The sequence below is a fragment of the Phytophthora infestans genome, genomic scaffold (assembly GCF_000142945.1).
Source record: "Phytophthora infestans T30-4 supercont1.7 genomic scaffold, whole genome shotgun sequence".
Classification (NCBI taxonomy): Eukaryota; Oomycota; class Peronosporomycetes; order Peronosporales; family Peronosporaceae; genus Phytophthora; species Phytophthora infestans.
The window spans coordinates 3,450,544-3,468,567 of NW_003303752.1; the positions used below are offsets into that span (position 1 = coordinate 3,450,544).

Here is an 18,024-nt window from a genome sequence, read left to right on the forward strand (position 1 = left end):
GATCCCCCGACCTTTTAGTGAGACCCACCATACTTATGAACGGAACGAGACGCTACACGGGGACTTTTTGACTCTGGGCGACTCTTTTGGTACCTCTCGCTCTACGCTCGTCCTGAAGGACGAGGCAACCCACTTCACAGAGTTGGTGGCTTGTGACAGCCCAGCATCTGAAGTTGCAGCGAGTGCCATCCTGGACTGGTACAGCCGCTTTGGAGCGCCTAGGGTGTGGGTTAGTGACTCGGGATCTCATTTTAAGAGCAAGGTGGTGGAAGATCTAGGCCGGAGACTGAAAAGTCGCCAAGAGTTCGTGCTAGCATACTCACCTTGGAAAAACGGCTCAGTGGAGTGCGTAAACCGGGACATCCTGCAAGTACTAAAGGCACTGGCACTTGAGTACAAGATCAGCTTGCGCGACTGGCCCTACCTACTCCCGATGGTACAGTCCAGCATAAATCACCGGTACCGTCACTAGCTAACCGGGCTCCGATTGAGTTATTTACCGGATTGCCATGTCCCAGTGCATTGGACACGGTATTTTTCCCGGGAGGGAAGGGGCGTGTAGCTACGCTGGACCAACCAACGCCAGGTACAGTGGAACGACTCACTAAACTACGAGAAAACATCCGCAACATGCACAAGTCTGCCAAGGAGGAACGACAACGCCAGGCCAAACGGTACCGGCTACGACCACACTATGAACAACCTGTAAACGTCTCGGTCGGTGATTACGTCCTACGTTCTCGTGTCGATAAGAAGTTGCATGCGAACAAGCTACGAGTGATGTGGGTCGGTCCGTATCGCGTGGTTGGCAGTGCTGACTACTATTTTACTGTGGAGCATTTGGTCAGTGGAAAAACAATGGATGTGCACCCATCTCGTCTAAAACTGTATGCAGACGTCTCACTAAATGTGACTGAAGATCTTCTCGATCATGTTGCCTCTCAAGGAACACTGCTGGCCGTAGAGGCAATCGTGGGGCACCGATTGAATGTAGACATGCAGGCGTATGAGGTGAAAGTAAAGTGGCTTGGCCTTGAGACCGTCGAGGACTCCTGGGAGTTTTTGAAGACAATGAGTGAAGATGTACCACAGCTTTTACTACACTACGCTAACGAAGCTCGTGATGGTACCTTCCTACGCGCTACAACAACAGCTATCGATCGGAAGTCAAGCCAATCCACAACACCTCCTAGGGGCTAAGTTATGGGCACATCTTGTTCAAGACGATTATCGATTCTAATAAGGATCTGCAACTGGGACTGGGACTTCTGGTACCCCTGGTATCATCAACAATGACTACGATGCCAAACTTTCGAGTTGCAGGACGGGGTACAGGCAATACAATTCGGATTTGAAGTTTTGGACGCCTGTGATTAGTTGGAATCCCAATCCTTGGATTTTCATTGACTGAAGCTGAATTGGTGTAAATCTTTGAAAAATGAACCTGTAGCACTGCACCGTGATGAAGTTGGCGTACCGGCTATGACAACATATGCGGCGAGACGCTTTCAAGTACACGATCATCGGGGAACAGCATTTATAACACGGCAACGACGACGGGAGGAATTATAACTGCGGTTGGAAAGCTTGGGGGCAGTGTGATGTAATGCAAGATCACTTGCACCAGCTCCCCCAACCCGCAGCCAACTTCGTTGGAGAGATCACTGATCAACTATAGTTAAGCAGATCTCTAAGTGCTGTTCGCAGGTGATGCTCCAGAAGGCATGACAGGAATCCTGTCACAGGATGATGAAGTACAGCCGGTTGCTCTTCAACGCGGACTACAAGGACTACAAGAACTGCATCCCCTGGACTGCCGTCATGGCAGGCGGGTGCGTCCTGAACTAGATTAGATAGCTCACTCTTCAATTGACATTGAAGCAACCAAGCAACCAAGCTACTACAAGCAATAAACGTTGGCTTAACGGGAGTTCCAGCTCCCTAATCGTGAGCACGTCACACGCACACTTAGCGGTTGGGAGAAATTATAACGGGACAAATTATAAGTACAAGCAGTAGATTTAAAAAATATTCTAGCCAAATGTCACAGGCAAAATTACTACACAGTTTTTTCAACTCGAGTTATGAAGAGGTATAGTTCGCTTATGGGAGAGCTCTTATTGCACGATCATTCTCGTGCGAGCTGTTCTGCAGACTCACTAATACATGTACCGTACAGATATGGTTCATTTCTTGCACAAACGTACTGTACGCTTTGAGCTTGTTTTTTTCACGGGCGCTCTGCAACGGACGCTCCTTATATCCCCCCGGCCCTTTTCCCTGTTTAAGCCGTGCAGTATGTCCGCCTCGCCCCGCTTGGCGGGTAGGCTTCACTTTTGTAAATTGTGCATTCTCATTTCAGATTCGAAAAACCGGATGGAAACGAAAAAAAATAGGTGAGAAAATATAACTGTTATTCGCGCTTTGCTCGGAGGAGAATATCTTTATTTAAATAGCCGCTCCGTATTAGCGATTGACCGTCTTATTTGAAAATGCCGAGGTCAGTCTCATGCTACTGTCCTTTAAATAATACCGAGAACCGGATTATTTTAATATTTGTTGCTTACCTCGAACAATAACTGTTACATTTTTTTAAGACGGACCAGCATCTACGTAGCCATTCCAGACACTTTTTTAAGTAGTCGCCAGGTCCTAGAACACAAGAACTCTGGTTTTGATTGTTGCTGCGCTTGGGCTGCCATTGACATGTATTAATGAAAATATCTGAGCATGTAGATTGATTTTGATCTAACCAGCGACTTACCGCGTTAGCAAGGTTGTACACTGGAGCTGGAAGATATGACGCCGGAGGTGAAAGACACGTTCCTGTTGCTCCTGATACCGATCTTGAAGCAGAACCGAGAGCTACATGTGCGTGTGTTCACACGTTATACTGAAAACCGCGAAAGCACATCAAGTTGTGAAGGTGATACCGGGAAAAGGGGGGGGGGCGCTCTCTAATAATAGAGCAGCACTTCCACTTGAGACATGCATCAACATTTTACTTTGTAAACTTGTCACCATAGTACAGTGACCGTACATGTTCAGTTCCAGGTACTGAATCAACGTACTGGGAACTTGGAACAGGCGGTTCCCAATGTTCGAGCCGACACCGAGACGAGAAAGACGTCGAATCTTATTCAGGAACCGCAAGTTGTAATGCTGGCCACTTCGAGAGCTCATTACTAAAAACAATATGAGTTTTCCATAAACCCATGGGAATGGAGAGCTACGAAATGATAATAGACTTTATTTTGATATACAGACATCTTAGGCAAGCAAAGTGTATTTAAGCCTCTGTCGCGCAAGTGTCTCGATTGCTATGCACATATTACCTCTAAGAAATGTCAAACCAAACAAAAACACATTTTTTTGCATGAAGAACCTCTTAGCGGATTGATTTAGTAGTATATATACTTCTCACTGAAGAACAGCACTTCAATAAAACCCGGAAATAAGAGGAGCCACAAGGGAGTAAAATGGTACCAAAGAGGTGATCTCTCAATAGTGAGTAAGGTGGGCTCCTATTAACGAGGTTGCGTTGATGTTGTCCATCCAAGCAGTGTGGACACTGCTTTTTTTTCTCTCAGCTAAGACCAACGAACAAATTCATGCCAAAAATTGCAACAGCTATTGTAAATCATAACATGAAGTAGCATTTAAACGGATAAATAGTCTTACAAATTGGGAGGCCAAAACGTCTAGATACTGAGTATCTCACGGGGGGTGTCTGACCGCGTCTGATACAAAAATCGTAATATTTCAGGCGCCCGCGATCCCACTTATGACACGGCTATATCTTCTTGACAGTGTCGTGTATTCCATTCTAATTTTTACATGCTGGAAAGATTGTAACACGAGTACATGTATTAAAGCAAAAAAACTACAGCATTCACTTTGTGATGATTATTGCGCTTGCAAGCTTGCTAGTGTCGAAAGGATCTTGGCTCGCGAGGCCGAAGCCTTCTTTACGTTGAATGCGCCCGTCGTCAGCGAAGGCATGTGCTCGAGAAGCGATTCTGGACGATGCTTGATAATAAACTTTATTACGGCATGCATGTAGTGGAGTGCGTACACTGCACAGTCGACAAAGTTAGCCTGACGAGGCTTCGTGACGTAGTTGTATGTGGTTGTTACAGTAGTGTCGCTGGTATCAAATGCTTTGGTCTTAACTAAAAACCATTCGATCACAGCAAAAATATAGTCTGGTTCATGACCACCCCGCAATGAATTCACGTGGTATATGACGGTGCTTTCGCTGGAAAGGGGGCGCTCAGCTACCACAAAGCTCCAGTGGTCGTCCATCACAACCAGAAGGATCACGTACGTGTGCGAACTCCAATTAACTTGCCGGGTTATTTCATCAGCATACCGTTCTGTAGCCATTCGATCAATATATGCGAAATTAATCTCCGAAAAAAATGCTGACGTGCCCGAATACACAAGCCTATCTTTTTCAAAATACGCTGCAATGCAAAAGTCGGCAGCCGCATTTGTTACCATGTTGCCTTCCATTAAGCTCTCCACATCATTCGCAAATAGCGAAATTGCGACAGGAGCAGAGTCAACCACCCCCGCTAAGCGCGCTTCCGACGTGTTAAGGGATGGGTTTGCGTGGCCAGAGCCAGAGAGCCGCACCACGGGTATACTTTGGACTGTCCGCGGCCGAAGCTCATAATTGCCGACGAATTGCTCGGCGCTGCGTGAGCTGCTCTCAGATGAGACAGGCGCATTACCACCATAAACCATGAGGATATCCCCATCTTGGTCAAGTTCCGCTATTGTAATTTCTTGAATGTGGTCAATAATGTCACAGCCAGTCTCAGAGTCAGTCTTGTTGCTCGATGCAGTCACCTCCTGCAGCACAGTAGTTTCCACTGCAGTACTTCCGGTTATTATCTGCGTCCTTACACTATCGCGTTCCTAGAATAACAGTACCTCCGTCTATTCAGAATGTCTGACCCGTCAGTCTACTCTAAATATATCGGTTACTAGAATATGTTCAGAACAGACTGATCTGCTGTTTTACGCACGCTCTGAATAAATTGACCAGTCAGTTTATTATGAACAGCACCATTTTCACATTAAACTGACCGGTCAATCTTTTTATTTGTGTTCGGAACAGCTTGACCAGTCGATGTCTAAGCCACGTACCATTACAACTGAATTGTGTAGGTATTTAGCTTCTTGCTGAATGCGTTAAGGGACAAATTGTCACCCTTCCGCGCCAACCCAAGTTTTTCCGCCGCCGCGTTTGGAGAAATGTTATGTGTAACAGCTGTCTTTGCGATGACATCATAGTACTTTTTGCGCCAGAGATAGAAGCAAGTTTCTGTCGGGCCTTTCCGCCATTTAGACCCGAGCTTCTCATTTGCCTCCGAAATTGACATGTTTCCTGCAAGTCCACAACCGTCGAAATCGATCTGCTCAGCTTTGGATTACGAGGTTGAAGTGACTGCGGAATTGCACATGATGTAAAGGGCGGCTGCGTTACTGCTGACTGCAGCGGATCATGACATGAGGTGAAGTCTTCCCAGCTGAGTACAAGCCGATTGATTTGTTTGAGAGAGCCTTTAGGGTTCTACCCCCGCTGCTAGCGCATCCAGCTTGCCGTGTAGAGATTCCATTCCGTTCTCAGCACGTCCGCAATTTGAGGCACTACAGCTGCAAGAGATTTTGTTTCAGGCTGTGTAATCGCTGGTATCAACGAATAAAGTTCCTGATCAAAGGATGCGTACTCTGCAGTGGAAAACAGACTGTGCTTCCACAATTGATGACTGGGATACTGCTGCCGCAGCACCACAGAGTCTTGGAGAAAGACCACTCGCATGTGACGGAGCATTTGAATGAAGGCAGCTCCAGCAATTTCACGCGTCGAGCTTCGAGCCAGTTGATTAACTGCAGCCTCAACCTCAGGGTAAACCAGTTGTTGTAACTCAGAGCTTGGAGTAGCAGAACCTCGCTGCAGCCAGTAGCCGCCTCCCTTTGTCGGATATCCAGCCAAGGCTCGCATAGCCTTTTTAGGTAGAGATGTAGAAGAGCATCCTTCCATCCACGCTGCATTCCACCTCCCAAGATGCCGAATTTGCTCTTCACTAGCACCAGATGTTTCCGCCAATTTCGCCCATAATACAACCGTAATGCCGTAAAAGCTGTTTCTGACACTTCGCCATAATAAACAACGCACTGAAGCCTACCATAAGAACAGGCGTCTCTCTCCTTTTTGACATCTCTCAAAGTCAGAAGCTCAGGGGTTTCAACCTAGCCATGCGCCTCTACGCCTTTGTTATATCAATGCTGCTACGGCGGTATGCGAAAAGAACGGAAATGCTTCACTGCGATCAGGCGAGACTTCGACCTCTACCGATATTGACGAGAAGGGCGGGAGCAACAAGCAACTGATGAGATCGGACGAAATGATGGAGAGCAAACATACGATTGAGTGACGAAGAGAGGTTGTTTCAACTCCATCTGTAATTCAGACTCTGGAAACTCATCGGAATGTATTTTTAGTAAAATTGTACTTGGAAGTACTATTTTCCTATCAGTCTGAGATTCTCACAATGCAAAGCAGTAGCTTGATACATCATAACCAAAGCTTCGCCACATTGCTGAATAGTATTAAGAGTCTTTCCTTGCTCACGCTAAGCCCTCCACTATTGAAGATTTGCAGTCTCTTGCCCCCCCCCCCCTGCGTCAATCTCTGCCAGCGGAATCTAAGATCTAGCAGGCCGACGTAGGTATTTAGGTCTATCACGTAAATGCATAGTTGTTGTTGTATTCTTGAGCACTTCTCTTGTAAGAAGGAAATTCATAAAGCTCCAAGCTGAGAGCTAGGCTCCTTGAGATACCAGTCCGTACAGATGTCGATACTTTCATCGTCGTGATCGAGTGTAAGCCACTGTAGTCTATTAATAGCAAATCAATTGTATTTACTGTGTTTTAAACGTCTCGCACTCCTATTTCTTTCAACTGATAGACATTTGTCATCTTCTAAAGATAGTTATTATGCTTTCAAAAATCTTGATTTGCAAATGCTTCCTATATTTGTTATTTTCTGCGGTTTGCTTTACAATTTTTTAAATTCCCACCCTAAGTGCGATTTGAAAGCATGTGAAAGATAATGACTGGTGGGGATAGAGATGAAGTTTTTAGCAGAACTAAGTCAACATTTAGTTTCTATTTTGGCAGCGAAATGGACGACCTTGTTCCTTTAGAGGACGTGGAGAATGCCTATGAAGCCGAGGGTACAGTTCAACGTCGTCGGTATGCTGTGCTGTCAGCGCACGGGTTGGAAGAAGAGGCTATAGCAGCCATGATGCTGCGAGAACGACGTTTCGGTTCCTCTATAATTATGGACCTTTTGGTTCATCTTCTGTCTACAAGTGTTCATCACACACAAACTACATATGGTTTGTCCGTCTCGTCTCCAGCAAAGACGAATCAGGGGAAATCTCAATAAGTCTACAATCCAGCGGTATTCATACCGGTCCCGAGTTAAATGGACGGAAACACGGAATTCCCGTGCTTGTGAAGCGGGAAGTTGACGCTATACTTTCTGGGGGAGCAGGCCCGAAAAAGTGCCTTAAGATTATTCAGGAGAACCATGTTGGCAACGCGGCTATGCTCAGTATTCTTCCGACTACTGCCCAACTCAAGAACCGGAAGGCAAGGCTCACTAAAAAAGATGAAGGTAATTTTCTGTTATTGTAATTATGAAATTGCTCTAATGTGTTAGTTTTTTAAATTATAAAGGAGCTTGAAAATAAGGACACCTACCGCCCTACTCGAATGGAGTCACGGCAAGATGTGCGAGTCTACGGAGGCTTTTTACGGACAAACGCCGTCCGATTGTACGGGTGAGCCGAGGTTCGACTCCTCCTTGGGAGACGCGATGGATGAAATGATAGTTCGTATTCCAGCACCCTGCTGACGGAGGAGACAGACACATCGTTTGGAATTGTTTTCTCTAGTCGGCGAATTGTGCTGAACATTCGGAGTGCCGTGTTAGGACAGGAAAGAGACGGTATACTGGCCGCAACAAATGGTACTTACAAGCTACACTTCGGCGGGTGGACTTTAGTGAACTTTGGGACCTTCGGGACTCGGTATGTACGCGGTGGCTACTCTAAGTATTACGCACCATGGGCGTTCATGTTTGTCCGCACTGAACATGCACTAGCGTATCGTGAACTCTTCAACATCACGAGACGGTTTAGTAAGATGCTGTTCAACTCTAATTTGGAGATTCAATTTAAAAGCCTCGATCATGCTACATGCATTTTCAAGCGCTTTTAAGGAGGTGTGGCCAGATGTAACGCTTCTAACCTGCTGACCCACTACGCCAGAAAGAGTAGAGAAAAGGCTCGGGAACTACTTCACGCCGAAAGCTACTTCGAAGATGTCGTCTACCCGCATTTAAAGTGGCTACATCACGCGAAGAAGAAAGAGCAGTTTGCGTAATTGGTTAAATTGTGCGTTAAAAAGTGGAAGTAAGACGGACACGTTGCGGACGCTGACTGGTTTGAATTGACCTACGTGTCACCGCCGTGGGGTTCCTGGTTTGTGGGTGCAGATGGGTCTGTGCAGGGAATCCTCCCCTCTCAGAACCCACTAGAATCGTATCACCGAGCCTTTTAAAAGGCAGCTGTGTACTCGCTGCGAGCAAACACGGCGACGGTCCTGAACAGCTCACTTCCTGGTATTCTGCGTGTGTCTGCAATGGATCAAGCATCGATTACGATGCGTCATTATGGAGAAGGTTTGTACTAATAGTCTATTGCTGCAAGTTACATTTGTACTAAAAAAAAACTTTTTGTCGGCAGGGCCTATCGTAACTGAGTGCTTTGTTCGAGCGCGAGTGCTTCTGGGTGACAAACAGAATAATCTTTGTCTCTGTAAACCACGCTCTAAGGTCGTGTGGGCCATTGCTTTCAATGGACCCGACTATGTGATCAGCGCGCTGCAGCCATATACCGGTATTTCAGTCACTCCGGCTCGATTAAAGCGCGTGACGGACTCAACCAAAGGTAAAACTCCAGAGGGTAAGTCCATCACAGACGCACCGCTGCTCTTTATGTCGCTACATTTCGTCACAGTTCACGACGAAACTCTGGAATCGCTGGTACACAAACCAACTTGACGGTCAAATGAGGTTAATGTGTAATTGCACGGTCTGGAGTATATGGTATTGTTAACGTGACATTCGTATTTTCTATTATTTGTAGATTGAAACTATAAGACGTTGCTTCACCTGCGACTGCAAATATGTGCGCCAAAGTGGTTGGATCTGCGAACACGTCTTGTCAACGCTATCGCTACTCGGTAAACTTAGTATGGATGACGCCCTACGAACCATACCCGCTTGTCGTTTACCAGGACGACAGCCAAAAAGTCGCGGAGCCCTCGTACGGGATTCAAGCGACGAGCACTGCTTAAGTGCTAAAAACCTCATGAAAATGCTAACGAAAGCTCCGGAAAGATGCATCCACTGGTCGATCATGCACAAGCTTGAGGTAGTTGACAACGGCAAAAAGAAACGGCGAGAACCTCGTCGGAAAAGTGATTACGTGGCAGGCGAATGGAGTGAGATACGCTTGGCTAGTTCGTTTTTCGGATGGAGATGTCATCGTGATGCAGTGCGAGAGTTGGGTACTGGATTGGCACGTAGCTACACGTTCGGTTTTGACATCACTAATACACCGGAATAGTAGTAAACAAGCAGCTCTTACTCGTAAAAGATCTCCGGGAGACTACATAATCTCATCGCTTGATTTTTACTTGTAAAACCTCCATTTTCTCTCTTTACTCGCAAGTGAGCCAGCTTTTACTTGAAATTAAGCCCCCCCCCAATCCCATAGCCATCAATACCAAGATCTATGTTCTCGTTGCAGAAAGCCTTTTACGACCTTTTCTTTCCTGAGATGAGAGCGTGTCCACCTGCATTGCTTTTGTGCGAAGATAAAAAATGTGAAAGAAATGTGGCCTTTTGCTTTCCTCACGTAGCACCGTGATATAAGCAATACTCTGATGAAAATATCATCTTCGCTATTTCCTTGCCGTGGAGATAACTTTTTTTTCCAATAATACTTTTTGAAGTGACACAATATGCCGAAATGACGCAATCGTCCATTATCCATAGTGGAATTTTTTGTAAAAGCTTATGCGGGGTCTTCTGCACGAAGGGCGTCAGTCTCTTTCGTTGCATCTGCTGGAACAAGTAAATTGTGCTCGTTCCAATGGGAAGAATCCAAGTCCAAGTCATACCATTACCAGCTACATCTTCCCCGATATTGAAAGCTATCTAGCACCCATAGGATGGTTGACCATTTTCTCTTTTAAGCAACATCGATGAGCCGTGTAGTGGAATTGTATTTATCTTGTTTCAGCAAAATTGGCATTTTACTAAGCGACCCAGAAACAATTGTGAGACGACAAGTCGAGAGAACCTGAATCGGAAAAACTAAGTTCGTTTGTTATTTTTCAAAACTAGCGGAATTCTTCATTGAATTGACTCCAAGATGCCATTTCTGACCGGTGATGGCTCCCTGGGACTATTAACTTGACGAGTAGGACTACCCACTTTGATTGTCGCTGGTGCAAGAGCGACTCTATTGGTAGAAGCTCCACGAAGCGAAGCGTCTTCGCAGTCGACGACAGGACCAGAGAGGCTGGCTGAGGTATAATATGAGTCATCGACAATGAGAAGTCTTTCTATCTTACAGAGTCGCATAATGCGACTATTAGTGCAACTCGTGGGATGCTAAAAGTGTCCATGATTGACACTTGAGAAGAGGATATTCATAGTGATTGGCGTTGGTTTTACTAATTGCACCGAGGTTGGTCTGCGTTCGCTAAAGCAGCTTGGCGCGCTTGTGGCATGCGGACGAATCGGAGTTATGATAGCAGCATAGTGCTCAGTGGACCGCATCTGGGTGCACATGGTGGAGTTTCGATCTCGACACGGCGTTTACTTCTTTTGGTGTGGATGAGTATTGGAGGGGCCCCGCTATTGCTCCAGGCGAGGAGCTATATTCGCTTTGTGACCCCGCACAAGATCTCTCGAAGCCTCTTGCCTCCATTTACCGACGTACAGAACACGACTGATCTATTAAAACACTGTCCTGTTGAAGGTTTATTCATCGCTGGTATCTGGTGGAATGTTGTGCCAGCGCATTATTACCCTGCTCAGGACGGTAAACTTTGCCACTTCACTGTCCCTCAGTACAATCAGGGAACCCGAAAAAATAATATGCGTAAAAATTAATCCGAATTTTTTAATTTTATTATTAATTTATGGCTGTCAACAACGGGAACAACCCCAATTTTGAGTAAGGTCTAGTCAAGTTACAGCGTGGGGACGCGCTGAACGTCGCGGAAAAATTAGCCTGCGCTGAATTTAGGTCGCCTGATCTCGAACGGTCGTCTTCAAGAGCCGCCGAAGAGCGTTCTATTGTGAGAGCGGCGTTCAAGAAACCCAATTGCGCACTACGTCGACGTCGCGTACATCCCGCCAACGTCTAACGAGTGTGAGCGCTTCTTAAGCTGGTGCTGTCTGACCTACGGAAGCGAATGTCTCCAGCCAGGCTCGAGATGATAATGTTTCTGAACTACAATCGTGACTTGCGAAGTTTTGCAAATAATTGAATTATTAATTTTCTCAGCTCACATCGATGTATTAATCTAAGTATTGCATTTTCGGGTTCCCTGAGTACAATATTCACGGCAACTACTTTCTGGGATTTAATACCACGAATGCATCGAGCACTACACCTTCAAGCTGCGCGAATGAAAGCTTCCCGTTTTCCCATTATTTTTATCATGGCAGTATCGGGTATTTTGCATTCTACGAAGAAGCTCGAGGGACCTACTGCGCTAAGGCAGGTTACTAACGGGATCATTTAGTATAATGCTCCTGGTAGGGGTAAGGGATTACACACGGGATCACAATCCGAGTCTTAACAGGATCATGAAAACGGTCTCTCTGAAAGGTCAAAGTGAAACCACTCGCAGGTCCAGCGTATTAGAGTGATGTAATCTAGCATTTCCCAGCCAAGAATGGAGACTTTCGCGCGCAATGAAGTGGTAGCTAGCAGTAAGTGGACAGCGCAGCAAAAAGCGGGACGGAAACGTACTATCCCTGCACCGACGTCGGACGTCTACGCCGACTGGACAATGGATCAACTGAAGCTCGAATGTACAGCACGCAAGCTTTGTGTCGCCAAAAACACCAACAAAGCTGATCGGGTCACTATACTGAAGGGATACGACGGGTCCAAGTCGGCTATGGAGGTTTTACTCGAGAGCCAACGGCTGGACAAACGCGGTCGATCAAGTAGCGAAACTAATGCAGAGCGACGCTCAAAACACTGTCCGTATCGGTTGCTCAACGTTCTGTTTTCGGAGGGTTTGTTTCGACAGGTTTATCACATCTGGCAATGTCCTAACTCGGGCTGAGTTAGACGAAGGTGGACGGGTCTTCTGGAACTCTGTTTCTGAAGCGTTCAATACAAGCAATGCTGTATTTGACCGCTTAGTAAGCGACGACTCGATCTTTGAAGGCATCGATCCGGCTCAAGTAGTCGTTCACTCGGCCGCTAAGTTGAAGTCTATCTGGAAGGAATGCAGCAGTCGGCTCGCTGCTGTCGAAGAAAGGTGCAAGCGTTCTGGATCCCATTCACAATTCTGGGACTACTGTCAAGGGGATAAAGTTGCTATGTATGTGCACCTTTGGTGCGAGCAACGTGGATCTGGTCGCGAGTTTTGTGCGGCGAGTGTCTACCAGGAAAACGAAGATGATGAGTCGAACGAATCGCAGCCTGCTGCTATAACAAACAATCGAGCAACCAACCGAAAACGCCACAAAAACGATGATCGGCGAAGTAGCATCGATTCTGTTGTCGATCTGACGAAAGTAGTAACAAAATTGGTCGAAGCAGAAATGACAAGTATAAATTCCGACTTTACTGCAGAAAAGTTTGCGGTAGCTCGTTTAAAACGGGAAAAGATGGAGAGAGACGTTGTAGTTGAAAAACTCGCGGCTGTGAATGGGATGTTGATCCGCCAACGACAATCACTCTCGCTGTTGGACATGCAAATACACGAAAGAAATACGAAGGGAATGGACAAAACCGATATAATGCAGCAAAGAGAAGCTGTTTTTCAGCGTTTACAATCCATTCAAAGGAAATCGGAAGAGCTTCAAGATCGTATTATGGATAACTAGAATGAAATACATTATTTTCTGGTAGATGCCGGTCTTGACAGGTTGTATGTCTGAATATGCTCTAGGATTACGTTGCGGAGTATGTGGCCATTCTGAATGGCCTCTGTTAGACTTTCTTCTACAGTTGGCGTAAAACCACAATCCTCTAAAGTATTGTATTCCCGCACAGCTGCACTTGTAAAACCTCCACTATCCGGGTCTTGAATACGCTCATCGATACAATAGTTGTAAAGTTTCATACAGGTCTTTATAACAAGCCCTGTGTGCATGAAATCAACGGCTAATGGCCTCTTAAATATTTGCCATTTGTTGACGAGAAGTCCAAAAGCCATCTCAATACGAATGCGCAGCTGAGAAATATAAAAATTGTAATCTGAATATGCTCTCGACTTGATTTCAGGCTTTGTGAATGGCACTAGTGCTGTAGAGTGCAACGTGTATGCGTTATCACCAATTATGTAATATCCAAACGGTAATTTAGCGATTGTAGCACTTAAGGGCCACTTCTTAAAAGCAACACTGTCAGCCACTTTTCCAGGAGAATTGAAACAATAACCCGTGAACCGACAAGCAGCATCACACATAGCTTGAACATTAATGCCATAGCACAAATAGTGTCCCGAAAAAAAGAAGAAACATCGGGAACCTCCCTAGCGCACGGGGCTTTAATCCTGCAAAGCCACCCGTCCACACAACCAACGCACCCAGTCAATATGTTGTCCTTGCTGATATCTGCAAACTGAGAAGCTGCACGCAGTATCGATTCATTATCGTAGACGGGGGCTGTTATTTGATACCGAGGGTGGGCACATATAGCCTCCATGACCTCCACGACGCTTGAGTAGAACTCCGATTTACTAACTTCCGCAAGAGACCGGATGGAATGGAATGAGCCCCCTGCTAGCCATGATAGGGTCATCTGCACTTTATTAACAGGAGTGACGGGCGCGATACCGGTTCTGTTTCTCGATTTAACACCGTCGCACTCAAGCATAGACTTGAGAGTCTCTACCAGCTCCTCGAATGCCACAACTCCCATCCTATAGTAGCGCCTGAACTGCCCTTCTTGAAGCAAACGATCGCGGTGGGCTTCCCAGTCAAGACGCTTTCGTGGAACGACTTGAGCTCGGCGTCGTCGATATTCATTAACTGCAATAAGAGCGACCGCGCATACGACAAGCCTTGATATTTTCATTTGTCGGATGTGTGAGCTGTGATCTCATATGAGGGCATGATCCCGACTTGGGGTCATCGGAGCATTTTGGAAATCACATGTTTATTTTTATTATCCAATCAAGTTTCAGATGATGGGATCATGCGGCGAAGATGATCCTGTTAGGAACGGGCCTTAGGATAAAACTGCGTACGTGCTGGTTGGGGGATTGGGAACGTACGACAGCAACGGCTTTTGGCTGGATTGTGATCGAGGCAGCACCGAAAATCGAGAATCCTACTGGTATGGTCTTAGTGGGTCGGTGTGGATAGCCTATCGCATCTTGATGCTACGGAGAAGTTATATATCCTGCAAACGATACGGAAAGCGGTGTGATCGTATGTGCGAAGGCCTTCGCTTGAATGACGCAGTGGTGTACGCTCAAGAAAGCATGCGACTGTCTGCGTACGACGCAAGAAATTATCACACGTGTGGCGCTTTTGTATTTGCTAGTGGAAGGACTCATGGGTGACCTGTTTCTACTGATCGCACAAGAAGGAATTATTGGACGCTTGCAGTACACCGACGGACAGAATGCAACTGCCATTAAAATTCAACGTAAAACGGGCGCAGGTCATAGCTGCCACTTGCAAATCTACCAAATAAGCCAATCAAAACAGCTAAAACGCCACATTGTACAGCTGAACTGCAGTGGTTATTCTGCACCAGTCACTTGGTAAAATGGAGGCGGTACGTGTAGCTGAAACCACCTCGGAGTTCGAGTCCGAACGCCGGTCGGAGCCCCCACCTGAGCCTCCGTCACCACCAGAAATCGTGGCGATTGCAGACCTACTTGACGAGGTATACGCGGAGCCTAAACAGCGTCAGATGCATTATACAATGAAGAAGAAACGACATGCTCTTGAAGGGCAAGAAGGGCGAATATACTGCGTATCAGTCTCTACAAAGGTTGCTACGACGTTTTGCCTATCGGCATGGCTTCGTGCAGCGCACACCGCACGGTTTAAAGGTAGTGCTTTGACTTATAAATTGTATGGAACTGATCTAATTTGATCATTTTGATATTTTATTTATAGGAAAATTGGTAGAAGTACAGGACAGTTTCGCTAAACTTTTTAAGTCTAAGTACAAAACCAACTTTTAGTGCTAAATACAGCTGCCTCCCTAACTTTGCCAAAAACTCTTGGTAATTCGTTACTGTAAAAAAAAGTGCTGTGGTCATCTGACCGCTTTTGTACCAGTGGGAAAGTGGCAGTTGCATTCTGTCCGTCGGTGTACATTTCGCTAGGCTATAACCTATCCGGAGTCATGTCGATGCTGTACGAAATGATTGAAACCATGCACTGGCTTGGCGAGAAGATGCGAAGTCTCATTAAAAGACTCTTGTTCAACTACGAAACTATGCTTCTCGGTGAGTGTACATGCGCTGCAGCAATGTAACATTATCTCACTGCATTAAACCGCTCGAAGGGGTTTAAACACTCGGATTCAGAAGCAAGGATAGTTTCTCCATACGTATGGAGCTTAGTTGGACATGGTGTTATCGTGCTGGGCTGTGTACTGGTCCTCGTGAGTGTCCGTTCCCTCGGCGCAATTATCTACATGCGAATAAAGTATGGCTGCTTTGCGGTTCTAGTCACGCCGTGTTGTGTGGACACGACGCTGGGAATTCGCGGTAAACTCATTGTGTTAGGCGGGTATGCATTCGAAAACCACAGACTATACTACAAACTCGCCACCTTGAAAGCATTCGGAATGATGAAAGTGGTGGAGGAAGACGGAAGTGAGTTTTTAGTGCTGCACAAACTCTACTGGATCGCAATTCCAAGACGAGATTTGTTTGTTATTGGATCTGTGCACGGAAGGAAGGTTCAACCATGTGCTGAGAGACTCTGCAATGGAATTGTGAGCTCGTTCACACAAGTTTTGGGTGGAGTTGTCGGTGATGCTGGAAGCACCAGGTGGCGTGAGCTTCACTCACGACTCTGGCTCGGCAAACTTGAGTCTAGATCCTGTTAATAGCAAGTGGGTCCGCCGCTGCTGATCTACGTAGTCAGTGTGTTCAGCTAGACACAGCACGTACGGTTACACCTGTACATTTGCAAATATTATACAACTCAAACGATACCAAAGTGGATCTATGTAGGCCGTGGTTCGTTTATCAAATTAACGACTTGAGCTAAGGATCTCTATCCCAATCAAATGACTCAAATGACTCACTAGACATCGACAGCGATCGAGTTGGCGACCACGTAGGCATTGAATCGCTGTAAAGCAGACCCCATGTGCCAGCTCCACTAGAATCCGAAGCTGCTGGTGTTAGTTGTTCCTGGAAATAAGATCTCGCGATATCTGCTGCTTTGTGTCTTTGCACAAGCTCCAGACACGGTCGACACACGAAAACTTGTCGCTTCTTGATAAAAAGCTTTTTCTTCTTGGGGTGCGACGCCAACTCCCTAAAAACTCGTTCTTCACGGCAACTCGAGCAAGCCGCCGCTAAGCAAAGCACGCAAGTACGTTGGTCATTGCTACGACTACGAGCTGTCTGTCCAAGCACCACTGAACACAGGGAACAATTCACTGAGATCGTCGACAAGTCGTTCGCAATTTCCCGTCGTCGCGCACTTTTCATGTTGGTAATACACCACTGAAGTTTCTTGTGCTCAGCGAGTAAAGGTGATCTGTAGAATCCCAGCAGTGACTGCCACGTTGAGCTAATTATGAAGGATTTCATGAGGTTACCTAGCGACTCCACGTACTGTTGAATGTACACGTCCACACTCCCGTCTTCCTTTTGCCGATACAAAGCTCCAAACAAAAATTTCCCGCGAATCATTGGCTTCGGCAGTGGTGGACACTGCAACAACGGTGCCGGCTGCAATAAATCGTATCCAATACGTTCTCCATCAGCTGTAGTTACCACTCCACTTGCTGAGAGCAGCACAAAGTCTCGAGGCTTTACCACTTTACTCACTAGCCACGGTAATTGGCTTACCATGTACATTATGGATAAACTCTGGAACGGCTTCTCGTCGGTCGGACCTACGAGTCTCGCAAGCATCGCACCGCCAATTTCTTGATTCCCAAGTGTCGAAACTCGAACTTTCAGCGCTTCAAAACTAGGAATGGACATGCCAAACATGACCTCGTCCAGCGGTGCAGGAATATTCCCAACCATCAGAAGAACCGTAGGGTCACTCCAGCTGTCCTCAGGTAGATGCAAATCTGCTCGAACGTGACGAATACGCTCAGAGTACAGCGATGCATTCTCCTGCGTTTTCTGCAGTTTCCAGCGTGCGCTATCAAGCTTCGAGTGATGACGAGGCGTGATACCAGCCAGCCGCTCGTCGTAGCTGTGTAGCGTTCGCTCCAGCAATTGCAGACTGAGGTCGTGGCAATGCTGTTGCTCCTCGAAAGTCAATTGCAGCGGTGCAAACGGAGACTGGTCCGATAGTAACACATCGTTGTCCTCTGCCATGGGTGGTAATCGCGCGGTTGACTGTTTCGAACGGGACACCTTCTGAACTTATTTGACTGATACAGTATGTTTGAAAAATGTACCTAAACAATTAGATTAGTGTCAGTGATGACGTTTTTTTTTTCTAGTTTTGATGTTGCAAATTTG

The 18,024-nt window shown here is 46.3% G+C and overlaps 2 protein-coding genes across 2 annotated transcripts; one reads left to right on the top strand and one right to left on the bottom strand.

The window, feature by feature from the left end:
- Window positions 1-14,800: 14,800 nt before the first annotated feature.
- Window positions 14,801-15,487, top strand: PITG_05473 (uncharacterized protein; the record flags this gene model as incomplete). Its single annotated transcript, XM_002999066.1, has 3 exons — window positions 14,801-14,996; window positions 15,091-15,239; window positions 15,476-15,487. 3 exons carry the CDS (start codon window positions 14,801-14,803, stop codon window positions 15,485-15,487), a joined length of 357 nt encoding a protein of 118 aa, XP_002999112.1.
- A 1,091-nt stretch (window positions 15,488-16,578) lies between these two features.
- Window positions 16,579-17,877, bottom strand: PITG_05474 (uncharacterized protein; the record flags this gene model as incomplete). The annotated part of the gene is made up of 2 exons (XM_002999067.1): window positions 16,579-16,927; window positions 16,994-17,877. The coding sequence occupies 2 exons, from the start codon at window positions 17,875-17,877 to the stop codon at window positions 16,579-16,581; spliced, it is 1,233 nt and encodes a 410-aa protein (XP_002999113.1).
- Window positions 17,878-18,024: the final 147 nt, after the last annotated feature.